The sequence below is a fragment of the Salvia splendens genome, chromosome 3 (genome assembly GCF_004379255.2).
Source record: "Salvia splendens isolate huo1 chromosome 3, SspV2, whole genome shotgun sequence".
In the NCBI taxonomy this organism is placed as follows: Eukaryota; Viridiplantae; Streptophyta; class Magnoliopsida; order Lamiales; family Lamiaceae; genus Salvia; species Salvia splendens.
Window position 1 is genome coordinate 9,389,026 of NC_056034.1, and position 13,003 is coordinate 9,402,028.

General features: G+C 36.4%; 1 protein-coding gene and 2 pseudogenes across 1 annotated transcript; 2 read left to right on the forward strand and 1 right to left on the reverse strand.

Annotated features, from left to right (window-relative positions):
* Positions 1-390: 390 nt before the first annotated feature.
* LOC121794778 lies at positions 391-4,998 on the forward strand (annotated as a pseudogene).
* A 1,383-nt stretch (positions 4,999-6,381) lies between these two features.
* Positions 6,382-9,445, reverse strand: LOC121794779 (HIPL1 protein-like). The gene is made up of 7 exons (XM_042193118.1): positions 9,061-9,445; positions 8,841-8,998; positions 7,884-8,666; positions 7,566-7,782; positions 7,301-7,479; positions 6,956-7,194; positions 6,382-6,856 (listed from the first exon to the last, which is right to left on the reverse strand). The coding sequence occupies exons 1-7, from the start codon at positions 9,152-9,154 to the stop codon at positions 6,475-6,477; spliced, it is 2,052 nt and encodes a 683-aa protein (XP_042049052.1). The 5' UTR covers positions 9,155-9,445; the 3' UTR covers positions 6,382-6,474.
* Positions 9,446-10,454: 1,009 nt separating this feature from the next.
* On the forward strand, positions 10,455-12,669 carry LOC121794781 (annotated as a pseudogene).
* The last annotated feature ends 334 nt before the right edge of the window (positions 12,670-13,003 follow it).

The window sequence follows — 13,003 nt, forward strand, 5'->3', positions numbered from 1 at the left end:
TGAGACTATTTTTTTTTGATATTCCACCTAAGGCTTGGCAATATTAAGCTCCTTTAGTTTTTACTCTATCTTCTTCTATTTTACTCTTTTTTCTTAATTTATTTTATTTTATTATTTATAGTTAATTAACTAAACATCACTATCTAAATTCATGTCTCAAAATAAAAACACATCATCATTTAGACTGAGATAAAGAAAGTATTAATATAATAATTACATTTTCCAAAAATAAATCTTAATAATAAATCATTGCAAACAACCTATCTTTATTAAAATGGAGTTTTAAAATGTCCATTGTCATTATATTTTAATTTAATTATTACTATGTACCACTAATATAAGTAGAAATTTTATTAATTACTATATGTAATATGAAATGAAAAAAGAAGAGGAAGTTCTCCCTCTCGCGTGAACTCCATTGCCGCCCGTTGCGCCGTTCAGGCCTATCGTCGGAAGTTTCAAACGCCATCCGACCACAGCCCGTCTCCGTCTCTTCCCCTATTCATCCCTCCTTTTCCATCCTCTATTGAAGAAATATTTAATAGCTTGAAGCTTCACTACCATTCACACCCAACCTTATTTCTTGCAAAAAATTGGTAAGAACCACATTGAATTGAAAGATTAAAGTAGGAGAAAGTTGTTCTTGAATTAAGCTAGCGAAGGGGGCTTATCTTATACTTCCAACTTTCCCTATTGAAACTTCCACTTTTCATTTTTTTCTTCTCAGGAAATCGAGGAGACTTCGCATTGCCAAAATCCATCATCTGCTATGCGAGATTGAAGATTTTCAGTTAGTACTCATTTATCTTCTGTGGTGATTAAATTTTTGGTTGCTCAAGCTTCTGTAGTTAATATGAAGTGCATTATTATTTTATGCTGGCTATATGTTTGATGAATTTCCTTGAGTTTTATGTATCGTGACTTTCATGCACAATGTATTCGTTTCAATGAATTTCAGTTGTCTGACATGCATACATTAGGAATTCTACCGTGTGCTTATTATGTGTTTGGTGAATTGCCTTAGTTTCATGTGTGGTCATGGGCATAAATCTCGTTAAACATTTGGTTAATCATGGATGGGGCGTGCTTTAATCGCAATATAATTTCAAATGAGCATGCGCAGAGTAACGTCAACTTCTAGCAATGCTGTTGCTGTTAGCGTGTTAGAGTTATTTATGAAATTAATCTCTTAGGCCAGATGCTTAGTAATCAGTTTGGTATATGCTTTAATTCTAAAAAGTGAAATTTGCAAAAGTGGAGCAAAATCATTAGTTGGTCAGACGATGAGACATCAATATGTGATTTTTCTAGAAGGCATATGTTTTTTGTCAAAGCTTGGTACTTAGTTTGCACTCATGTCATATGTATAGTAGTTTTTAAAATTAATTGTGGATTTATTGATAGTTAACTTTGTTTCATTTTTGTATGTATTAGATGATACATTGGTTAGAAAGTTTGGAGGGCATCCACTTGGACCAGACATGTATTATTTGAAATTTGTGTTGACGGACCTCTTCCGACAGCATGAAGAGGAGCCCTATCATACTTTCATGTTGTCTAAAACAAAGTCCAGGCAGAGGTCATCTCACATTCACATGCTTTTCAAGTTTTTCTCCGTCTGGCTCATCTGGTCAGCGATCTTTTCCCAATTATTCACCAAAGACACCTTCTATAAAAGATTCCGAATTTGTCCACCACATCTCAAGTATCCTCAAGCAACGCTGCTATGAGCCTCTTCGACAAATTATGAGGTCCTTTGAGACCAAATTCAGGCCTGACCATCTGGTTTGGGTTCTCATGGAAATAAAGAATGATTATAGACTAGTTATGAAATTATTCAACTGGTCATATATGAGAAGATCCCCATCACTTGAGGCTCGTTGCATCATCATTCATCTTGCTGTTGCAGCTAATGATATAAACACGGCTCATAACCTTTTTCATGAATTCTGGACAAGTTCTAGTACTGATGGCAATACCTTGTTGGTCTCCCACTTTCTTGAAAAATTGATATACACCTACAAAGATTGGGGTTCTACTCCCTATGTCTTTGACATCTTTTTCCAGGTTCTTACCGAAATTGGACACCTTGAAGATGCGCGAAAGCTCTTTGATAAGATGTTGAACTATGGTGTGGTTCTTAGTCTTGATTCCTGTAACCTGTTTCTTTCCAGAGTTTCAAAAGACATTGGTGGTCCTCTTATGTCGTTAAAAGTATTCCAAGAATTCTCTGAAGTGGGTATTAACTGGAATACTCTCTCATATAATATAGTTATTCACTCACTTTGTCAATCAAGGAAAACCAAAGAAGCTCATAACTTGCTTTTACAAATGGAGTTAAGAGGTTGCTTTCCTGATGCAGTAAGTTACAGTACAGTTATCAATGGGTATTGTAATGAAGGAGAACTTCAGGCCATGCTAAGAGTTACTGAAGCTATGCTGCAAAAAGGTCTGAAGCCAAATGCATTTACATATAACTGTATAATCACTCTTCTATGCAAGACTGGTAAAATGGTCGATGCTGAGAAAATTTTGAGGGAAATGACTTCACAGGGGGTTTTTCCTGATAATGTTGTATATACAACACTTATTGATGGTTTTAGCAAACATGGGAATGCTTCATCTGCGTTAAGAATGTTTAATGAAATGCAGAGTCAGGATATAATTCCTGATGTTATTGCATATACTGCTCTAATTTGTGCCTTTTGTCAGAATGGAAAAGTCGCAGATGCAGATCAGTTTTTTCATGAATTGCTAAAGAATGGGTTGAAACCAGATGAATTAATTTATACAACACTCGTTGATGGTTATTGCAAGGCAGGTGAAATTAGAAAAGCATTTTCGCTGCACAATGAGATGATCAAAATGGAGTTGAATCCTAATGTCGTCACATACACTGCAATGGTTGATGGGCTGTGTAAACAAGGGGATCTTGAAACAGCAAATGTACTTCTTCATGAGGTGCGTGAAAAAGGACTTATTCTCAATATCTACACATGGAATGCGCTTGTCAATGGTCTTTGCAAATCTGGGAATATAGCACAGGCAGTGAAGTTAATGAAAGATATGGAAGTGGCTGGGATACAGCCTGATGTTTTTACCTATACTACTCTAATGGATGCTTATTGCAAATCTGGTCAAATGATTCTGGCACACCAGCTGCTAAGTGAGATGTTACAGAGAGGGGTTAAACCAACAATTGTTACATTCAATGTCCTTATGAATGGATTTTGTATGTCAGGGATGCTGGAAGATTGTCAGAAGCTGCTAAGCTGGTTACTGGAGAACAGTATAATGCCTAACGCCAGCACTTATAATTCGCTTATTAAACAACAGTGTATCAGGAATGATATGCGTGCAGCTACTCAAACTTACCGTGATATGTGTGATCAAGGAGTGGTACCAGATGGAAATACCTATAATATACTTATACGAGGACATTGCAAAGCAAGGAATATGAGAGAAGCATGGTTTTTACGTAAGGAAGTGGTTGAAAAGGGATACAATCTCACTCTTGAGACCTATAATTCGCTAATTAAGGGATTTATTAAGAGGAAGAAGTATAGGGAGGCTAGAGAACTTTTTGATGAGATGAGAAAGAAGGGATTAGCAGCAGATGAAGAATACATACTGCACCTTTGCGGATATGAATGATGACAATAGGAACATCGATTTGACTTTGATGTTCCGTGATGAAGAAGTTAAAAGGTGTGTCATTAATTGTTTTGTTTGGCCGACCTGCTGTACTATTGTGTTTGGTCGACCTTTGTACTAAATTATTGTATTTACTAATTACAAATATTGCCTGTTTTAACTTGCATCAAAGTATGGTCATTATATGTCTATATGCAGTAAAATATGATTTAGGGTCAGCTATAAATATTTCATGGCAATAAAGCTAGATTTGAATAGAAGCAAGAATAAAGAAATGCTACGGCCCAGTTCAAAAAACAAATGTTGTAACTGATAGACCTTTTATATATTATTCCGTTGTTCTCTAGGGTGGCTGGAGTGGAAAAACTGTGATGTGGTTGCATATAGATTAAAGTCTATAACAGTAACCGGGCCAAGGTATGCTTGTTGCTTAAATCTTTAACTAGAACTCACACCGTCGACTACTTTTATAACACATTTGGTAACCTGCTGTACAGGAACTTGTTGGATCTTTGGATTCCCGTGATGGAGAGGAGGCAGGGTGAGTTTTGCCTGAAAAAAGTATGTGTACTAAACCTTGCAAATAGCCACCGGTGGTCTGACTTTATGATGCTTTGTGGATACAGAGGTCAAATTTTTGAAAGCCAATATTTTTGGATGTTCAGTCCAACTCCAGAAGAAGGAATAATGTGAATGTTAGAACTTAGAAACATTGATTTGATTAACTAGTCCCACAAAGAGCCAATAGGAAGGATTTTTTTGGAATGAGAGGGAAGATAGTGGATGGATTCTATCTTGAATACTTCAACTCGGTTCATGAAGGACGATGAATAGGACTTGATTTATGCATGAATTGAGATGATGATGATGATGATGATGATGATGATGATGATGAAAATCAGAATCGGCCATCATGAAGAGATTGAGATGGGATCTCATCCAAGTGATGGAGAGGCTTTGCTGTTTTATAAGCCCTTTAGTTGTGTGCATGGGCTATTTTACTTCAATTCCTGTCGATGCCTTGCTTACTAAACTCATGCTATCACGCCAATATACTCTTGGCATGGCTTTGGGATAAATGCTATCAAGACAGAGCCATCATTACTGATAGTCAGCTACTGCTTGGCATATATTGGTCTGTTTTGCCAAATATCTTGTGTTGATCATGTAATACCAAAGGTTGGCCTCTTGTTGATGCTGACACTTGTATGTTTTTTTTTCATTCTCCGTCTCTCTTATCCTTATTTTGTACAGTATTATCTATGTATTCATGTGATTGTATGCAAATTGCAAAGGTTAGTTTCTGTTGAAGATGCTAATCAGGACTGGCAAAAATTCCTGGTATTTTTTGAAGGATGTTTTTTTATTCATTAGTTATTTTTTGGTGGAGAACATAGTCCACTACTGTAAAATTCAAGCATCATCAAACGCATAGATGGATTTCAGACCTCAAGATAAGATGGAGCAGCGCATTTGCTTCCTTGTCTGTTTTCACCTCAAAGGTCCAATAGTGTATCAAGTGCACGGCATACACTTGAAGCTACGAATGATCCACTCTTTATACTGTGTGATGCTCCAAGACCGTGCTTTGGAACTTTCATCATCAGGCAAAGCATACACATTTATTCCTCGTGCTTTCCCGAGATATATTTTCTAAATTAGTACCCCATATGATTTTTTATTTGGCTAAACTTAAAAGTAAGAATTTTTTTATAGTAATGTATTTTTACATGCAATTAACCTATAATATATATATATATATATATATAGGGTTGTGATCAATGTCGAACCAATTTTAAAGACCGAACTAGAGACCAAATCTGGGCCATTAGATCTAGTTTTTTTGATGAGATGTGCTGCTGTGTAAATTTTTCGGTCTTCATTACAAGCCCATTTTACTTCATTGTATAGATTTATTACTTCATTCCGTACGTAATACCTTGAAACTATAACATGTTTTTACTTTCTTCCAGTAGGTTTTGAAATGATTCAACATATGTTTCATTTGAATTCATTGACCTGAGTTTTTACTTTATTTACATTAAAAAATGCAATTTATTCAAGTGTGTTTATTACTTCATTCAGAAACGTTATTACTTCATTGGATAAGGTTTTTACTTCATTCCAGTAGGACTTCACATACTTCATTCCAATAATTTATTGCATCATTCCATGTGTTTATTACATCATATCAGCGTTGTGGCGGTGGTGATAGATATTGTAGAGAGAAAGAACGACACGCGACGGCGAAACCGCATTTACGTACTGGAATGAAGTAATAATCCTACTGGAATGAAGTAAAAACCTACTGGAATGAAGTAAAAACCTACTGGAATGAATTTAAATCTTTGTAACATGTTTGTATGACTTATTTACCTTCGGATGAATTAAAATAGGCTCGTGATGAAGGTGAAAATAAATTATAAATTTGTGCCTCTCATCCATAAAAAACTAGATCAAAAAACCCTAATTTGGTATGGTTCGGTGGTTCGGTCTTTAAGAGTGGATTTGTGAATAATGAGACTCTATATATATATATATATATATATATATATCCTACGATGCAAAAACTCAATTCAGCAGTATATCCAGCAATTCTATCTACATTTATCCCATAAGTTTTCAGACGTGTTGTTTCCATTGTATTTAACTCTCTCAATTCCAGGAGATGTGTGCGTTTCTCACAACTGATCACAAGCAGTGATGGGTAAATAAAATTCAGAAAGATTGTAAACAAACACAACATATTGGATATTGATGGAGAGACGTCATAAGTCTACTATATTCCATTCTCAGGTTGAGTACAAGGAATCTAACATATCACAGGAAAAGCAAAAACGCCAAAAGAAGAAGAAGCTTCATGGCTGAATGTGGCAGAAGAAAATATCCATGAGACGGAGCAGATGCAGGAGGATTTCTAGAAGTCACAACTTCCTTGGAGCAGGCATAGTTGCATCGGCTTGGACGAACTATTCTGTAAACTCCACTCTGTGTTAAAATGTAAACATCTCTTTTGTTATCTTGTCCAAATGAAAATATATACTCTAAAGCCGGAAGATTGCTGTTGGGCACGACGTCACACTTAATGGGAGAATCTGTGGCGCAGCTGAAAGGAGTGTCACTAGTTGTAAAGTTCCCACTGTTACGAGGAGTTTCTGACGCTGCCCAAATGTGGCTCGCGTAAAGGTCCCCGTACAGGTAACTGAACACACACAAATAGGCAAATGTAAATTAGTTTCTCAATATAAGCCATCATATATTTTCAAAGAAGCAAAGCAGAGATGGTTTCTTGTGTTTTCACCTTCCGTAGGTGCATGGATCGGTCTGGGACCGGTAAAAGAATCCACCTGATATTGCTGCAGATCCAAGTTTGTTAATATTGGAGTGACTGTATCCCAGCACTGGGAAGATGGGATCAATGGAATCTGCAGAAGTATTGCCCCCCGGAGTCTTCTGAGGCTCGAATTCTTGGGGGCCTTCATAGACACGCCATCCATAATTTCCTCCCTTGGAAATGATATCAACTTCTTCATATTGATCCTACAGAGATACCAAAAAGGTAAGCATCACTCAACAGTGGCAGATTTCACACTATTAAGCGGCATTGATGTTCGATAAAGTTATGTTTATAGCAGTATCTTTGAACCTGTCCAACATCAGCACACATAAAGTAGGAAGGTCTCTCTGAATCAAAGCTACAGCGCCATGGATTCCTGAGGCCATAAGCCCAGATCTCCGGTTGCATTTCTCTGTCTTCTAAATAAGGATTATCTTTTGGGATAGAATAGTTTCCCCACAGATCTAGTTTGGCCATCTCATCTTCGCCTGAGAATTCAACACATAATTCTGTGAAATTTGAGATCATATGAAAAGACACAGGCTTTTATGGATTATGTATCTTGATTACTTACTTGGAAGCTTGTCGACATCAACCCTCATAATCTTCCCAAGAAGCGATTTCTTGTTCTGAGCAAAGTTATAGGGATCTCCTTTACTTCCTCCGTCGCCCAACATGACGTATAGGTGGCCATCATCTGGGCCGAAGAGAATTTGGCCACCATGATTTGCTGAAAAGGGTAGCCCCAATGTGAAAATCCTCTGTACCTCTCTTGGTCTTGCCTTGTCTGCCTAGAGATATCAATCATATTATTAACTCAACTCAGTTGCATTATTCATTTTCTTGTTCAATCTATTTACTGAATATCTGTTTCTAATGTGATAGTGTTTACCACTGATGGGCTTGAGGCAGTTCCATTGGCAGAATACTCAGCAACAACGATATGATATTTGCAGACTTCTCCTGACTCCAAGGAGCCTAACTGAGACGGATCACACCCGACGTCTGAATTGCAGGCACACCTACCACTACATCCCGGAGACTTCTCCTTGTCGCAGTTGAAGGACGCGAAGAACCTCCCATTCGTAGCAAAGTTTGGATGAAACGCCATTCCCATCATTCCAAAGCTTGTATCCAGGTATACTTGGTCCGTCAAGTCAACAAATGGGCTCGATTCATCGACTCCCATCACCTCGCCTGAATCCTGTTCTGGTATGGTGGCTAACCAGATTTTTCCTGCCAGATTGGAGAAGAAAGCCCGGTTGGATCCATCAGGATGAGGAACCATGTTGATGTACGAGCCATTGCCGATTTTCTCAAGGCAGATGCTTTTTGGCGGAGGCAGCGTGTCTGTTTTGTTAAGTGAGACAGGCTCCCCTTGGAAGCAAGGAGAGCTTTCACCGGAGGCGCCCCCAAACGCATTGCAGAAGTCGGACTTGGATTGCCAGAGGTCGGTTAACTTGGACTGAGTCGCGTTTTGTGAAACCACAGCCTTGCTTTGCAGCGCGGGAGCGAATGGGGAATTCAAAATCAGCACATCTTGGCATGATTGCCATACACTTGAGCAGAAGCTATCATTTCTCTGGCTTGATGCTGCCGTGGAATTGCACAATATTGGGACTGATCGAGGCTCTGAATCGACGTTGAACAGCTTTGCTGAGAATGGATCACAAGTCTGGTACATGAAGATTTTTGTAATAATCATCAGAAAAATGCATTCATCTAATCACACACTTTTTAATAGGTAAATTCTCTCTTAACATTTGTCATTGCTAGTGGAAGCTTATGTTCTTTATCTTCCAACAAAAAGGACAATATATTAGTAGTAAAGTTTGAGTAAAATACTCACTGCGCAGATGATAGATTTGACAGCTGAAGCACAGGAAGAATCAGAAATGTTCATGGCCTCAAACTGCTTCTGCAGCTGAACATCTTGTGCTTTACTGCAACAGACTTTCCCATCGTACGGACAGAACGACAAACGCCCCGTTTTGCTGCTCGGTTGCCCTGCACATACACATTAGTCTAACAAAAAAACAAGAAATGGCACCAAAAAAACAGACACATACTCCAGTTTGTGCAGAGGGGATATGAAGAAGAAGGAGAAGGCAAGAAGAGCAGTAGCAGACAGAAGAGACACAAATTCTTGACAATATTTTCCATGGTGTGGAAAAAAGTCACATGCACCAATGGCCACCAAAGCCTTATCTTCTGCACTCCCACTATAAATGGTTAAGCTGGAAAGGCTGGATTGGAATTAAATATTCAAGTGATTATCCAGAAGCAATTGAACTTTTCATACTTCTTCATGAGAAGAAAACTCCCTTCTCTCTCATCAAACCAGAAAGGTAAGTTTGATGTAAAAGAGTCTGAACTTTGAGAGCAAGTGGTGGTGGACATTTATTTGACACTTTGACTTGTGCATTTACACAAAATCTCAGTGGATAGAAGAAGTGGTTCAAAAGGGAAGCAATAATGTCAGAAACCAAATAAATGCATACTCCTACATAATTGGTGGGTGATTGTTGTTGGTAACACTAAATGCACCCATTATCATTTTCTTCACCTCTCTTTTTCAGTCTGACTTTGGCCTCTTTCATACCTCTTTTCAATGTTCAAAAAGTTCAATCACCTCTATTTCAAAAGATGAATGTTGTTTCAATACCGTATAGTCAAAAGCACGTCGGAAATAAACAATCCAACATTTTAAATTGAAATTGTATTTATCATAGATAAAATGATTCTACAGCGTCTTATCATATCGATAAGATTTTCAAAAATGGGTTTATTTATTGGGATTCCATTACTTGGAGTGGTGGTATATTGCGACAGAGATATTTAATTTATATTATTAGACACGTTAAAGAAACCGTATAAACTCAAAAAAATGGACAATCGTATCATAGCTTATCTGTCAGGAATATATATATGTTATTATTTTTATAATTAATTAAATTCGCCAAAATAATAGTAGTGCGTTGCTAGTCGGCCGTTGAATCCAATAGATTTTATAAAAATTATATTTCGCCCACAGCCTCACATGGACTATTTTCATATTGGTAAAAGCCCAAATAACCTCGTTGGGCCCGATTTGATTATAAGATTATCAAGCCCAAATTACATATCCAATTATACTATTATTAATATTTTTTGTTACTCAACAAATCATAACAATAATTTAAACATTATGCATCATGTTTTATTATTATTGATGTTAATGAACATAGTTTTCAATCAAGAATTAAATTAAGAAAATCTTACATTAAATATGCACAATAATTCTAATTTTACAACATACTATCTACTATTATACTATTATATAGTTAATTGAATTTAACTAGTATAAGAGTTCGTTTCATAACTTTGCTAAGATAAATTTAAGATAAACCAACAAAAATAAAGATTATGTTAGTTCCCTATATTTGCGGCCAAACAAAGGTACCTAAAGAAAAAGTTGAATTCATGGAAACTTAAAACCAGAAGTTTAAAAGTGACGAAGATGGTGTCTTGTCTTCACACCACTCACCCTACCTAACCCATTCACTTAAATACATACCACCTCTATTTACTCTTCAAAACTCTCTCTCTCTCTCTCTCTCTACGTCGCTTTGAAGTGGGCAAAAATGGGTTCAAACCAAGTGCAGTTGTTAGGCGCATGGCCAAGCCCATACGTTTTGCGTTGCCGAATCGCGCTCAACATTAAGTCCGTCAATTACCAGTTTTTGGAGGAAACATTCGCCTCCAAAAGCGATCTCCTCCTCAAATCCAACCCCGTCCACAAAAAAAAATCCCGGTCCTCATCCACGCCGCCCGCCCCATCTGCGAGTCTCTCATCATTGTCGAATACATCGACCAAGCCTGGCCTTCCGATCCCTACGACCGTGCCACCGCCCCTTTTTGGGCGGCCTTTGTCGATCAGGTAATTCATGTTATCATCTAATGATTGCACAACATAAATAGTACTATAAATATAGATTTAGATTCATAATCATAATATAAGCTGAGCAATAAGCACAACATATTTTGGACTAACAATTTTCAACACGGCACAAAAACTTGACACGAATACACCTAAAGTTATTTGACTTGGGGTCAAGCCTTATTAGGTTCATGTTAGGAATCTAATAATTTCAGATTGAGTTTGGATTGGATTAGATACTATATAAATCATGTTTTAATCATATAATTTAGGTTTTTATTATGCAAATCAAGTTTTAATAGTGTAATTTAGGTTCAGGTTGTTGTCATGTTTTTATCATGTCATTTCAACCCGTAATATATCTTGTCTGGATCATGTTCGGGTTACAAGGTAGGATAAGAGTTATTGCGTTGGGGAGTTTCTTGAGTTGGATAAGAGTTATAGAGATAAAGCGGAAGGTGAGTTTGATCGATGAATCCGCCACCCCCAATCTCTTTCACTGGGCTCTCCGTTTTTCGGCGGATGACGCGGTTAAATCTGTTTTTCCCGACATTGATAAGCACCTCCAAATTGCTGACATCGTCGTTGCGAAATTTAAACCAGCTTCTCACCAAAACTAATTCATTTCATTCCCGAACTTAGTTTCGTGTTCGTGTTTGTGTTTGATGAAATAATATCTATGTACTGTATGAAATAACATATGGGATTTAAATTAATTTTCAATTCTAGTCTATTAATCATATATAATTAAATTTAATTAGGCAGATATATCTACATGTAAATAATTTAGCTATCACCAATTTAGCTAACATGGGAGTACTAATTATTAGCTATCACCAATTTAGCTAACATGGGAGTACTAATTAATGAAGTAAATTTATTTTTAGATAAGTAAAATCATAGAAAGCATATCATCATGCAACTACGTTGAGATTATAGAAATTTATTTATATTCAAATTAAACTGAATATGCGATTGAATTAAATATAAATTACTACTACAATGTTATTGAAAACTTAAAATTACATAATTTAACATTTAAAATTACAAATATGAGCTTATTGGGACCAAGAGATATTTGTTCGATTAAATTTAGTCTCATTAATGGCTATAAATTGAAGTCCTACAAAACTTTTTTTATTTCAATACTTTAGTTGAAACCATTGATTAACTATAGGAGTTGCACAGCCATGAATGATTTTGTATGAAGAATTTATATGGAGGAAAGATTTGGTGTAGAGAGTTTATATAGAGAAATGATTCCATAACTGCCATGCAATATATGTAGGTGGGCAAAATCTTTATCCTTCACAATAATATTTTGACATCCAATCATTGCCTCTCAATGATATAGGCTGATTGAATTTTCACAAGAATTATAAAAACAAAAGCTTCCTAATAGTAATATGTGTAATTTTGATGGTTAATTAAAACTAAAGATGAACGGAGTATATTAGTAAGTGGGTTAAGAAAATCATTTACTTTCACATTTTGATTTTATTATTTATTAATAACTTTCTCGCAGGTAGGGCTGACAAATTGTGCGGATTGGGTCGTTATCGGGTCAACCTGATAACGATCCAACCCAAAGGCCTAACCGGAATCCGACATGCTGCCTTCAAATCCGATCACGACCTGCACCCGACACGAACCCGTTATCGACCCGATATAATATGGGTTGACACGACACGATAACGACCCGAACCTGATATTACACGATTAAAACCTGATATTACACGATCAAACCTTAATTTTTAACCTAATTTACACAATTAAAATTCGTTTTATACTATTTAAACCTAATTTATAAGAAATTAAAAAATTAAAGTAATATATATTTTTAAAAATAATAATAAAAATAATAATATTACTCCCTCCATCCCACATAATTTGACCCACTTTGATCTGGCACGGGTTTTAAGAAATTTAATGGAAAGTGAGTTGTAAAAGTTGGTGGGATGTGGGTTCTACTTTTAAAGTATTAGTTTTATAAGAAAATGTGAGTAAGAATGAGTTAGTGGAATATGAGGTCCACTACTAAAAATGGTAAAAGTGAAATGGGTCAAATTATTTGGGATGGACCGAAATGGAAT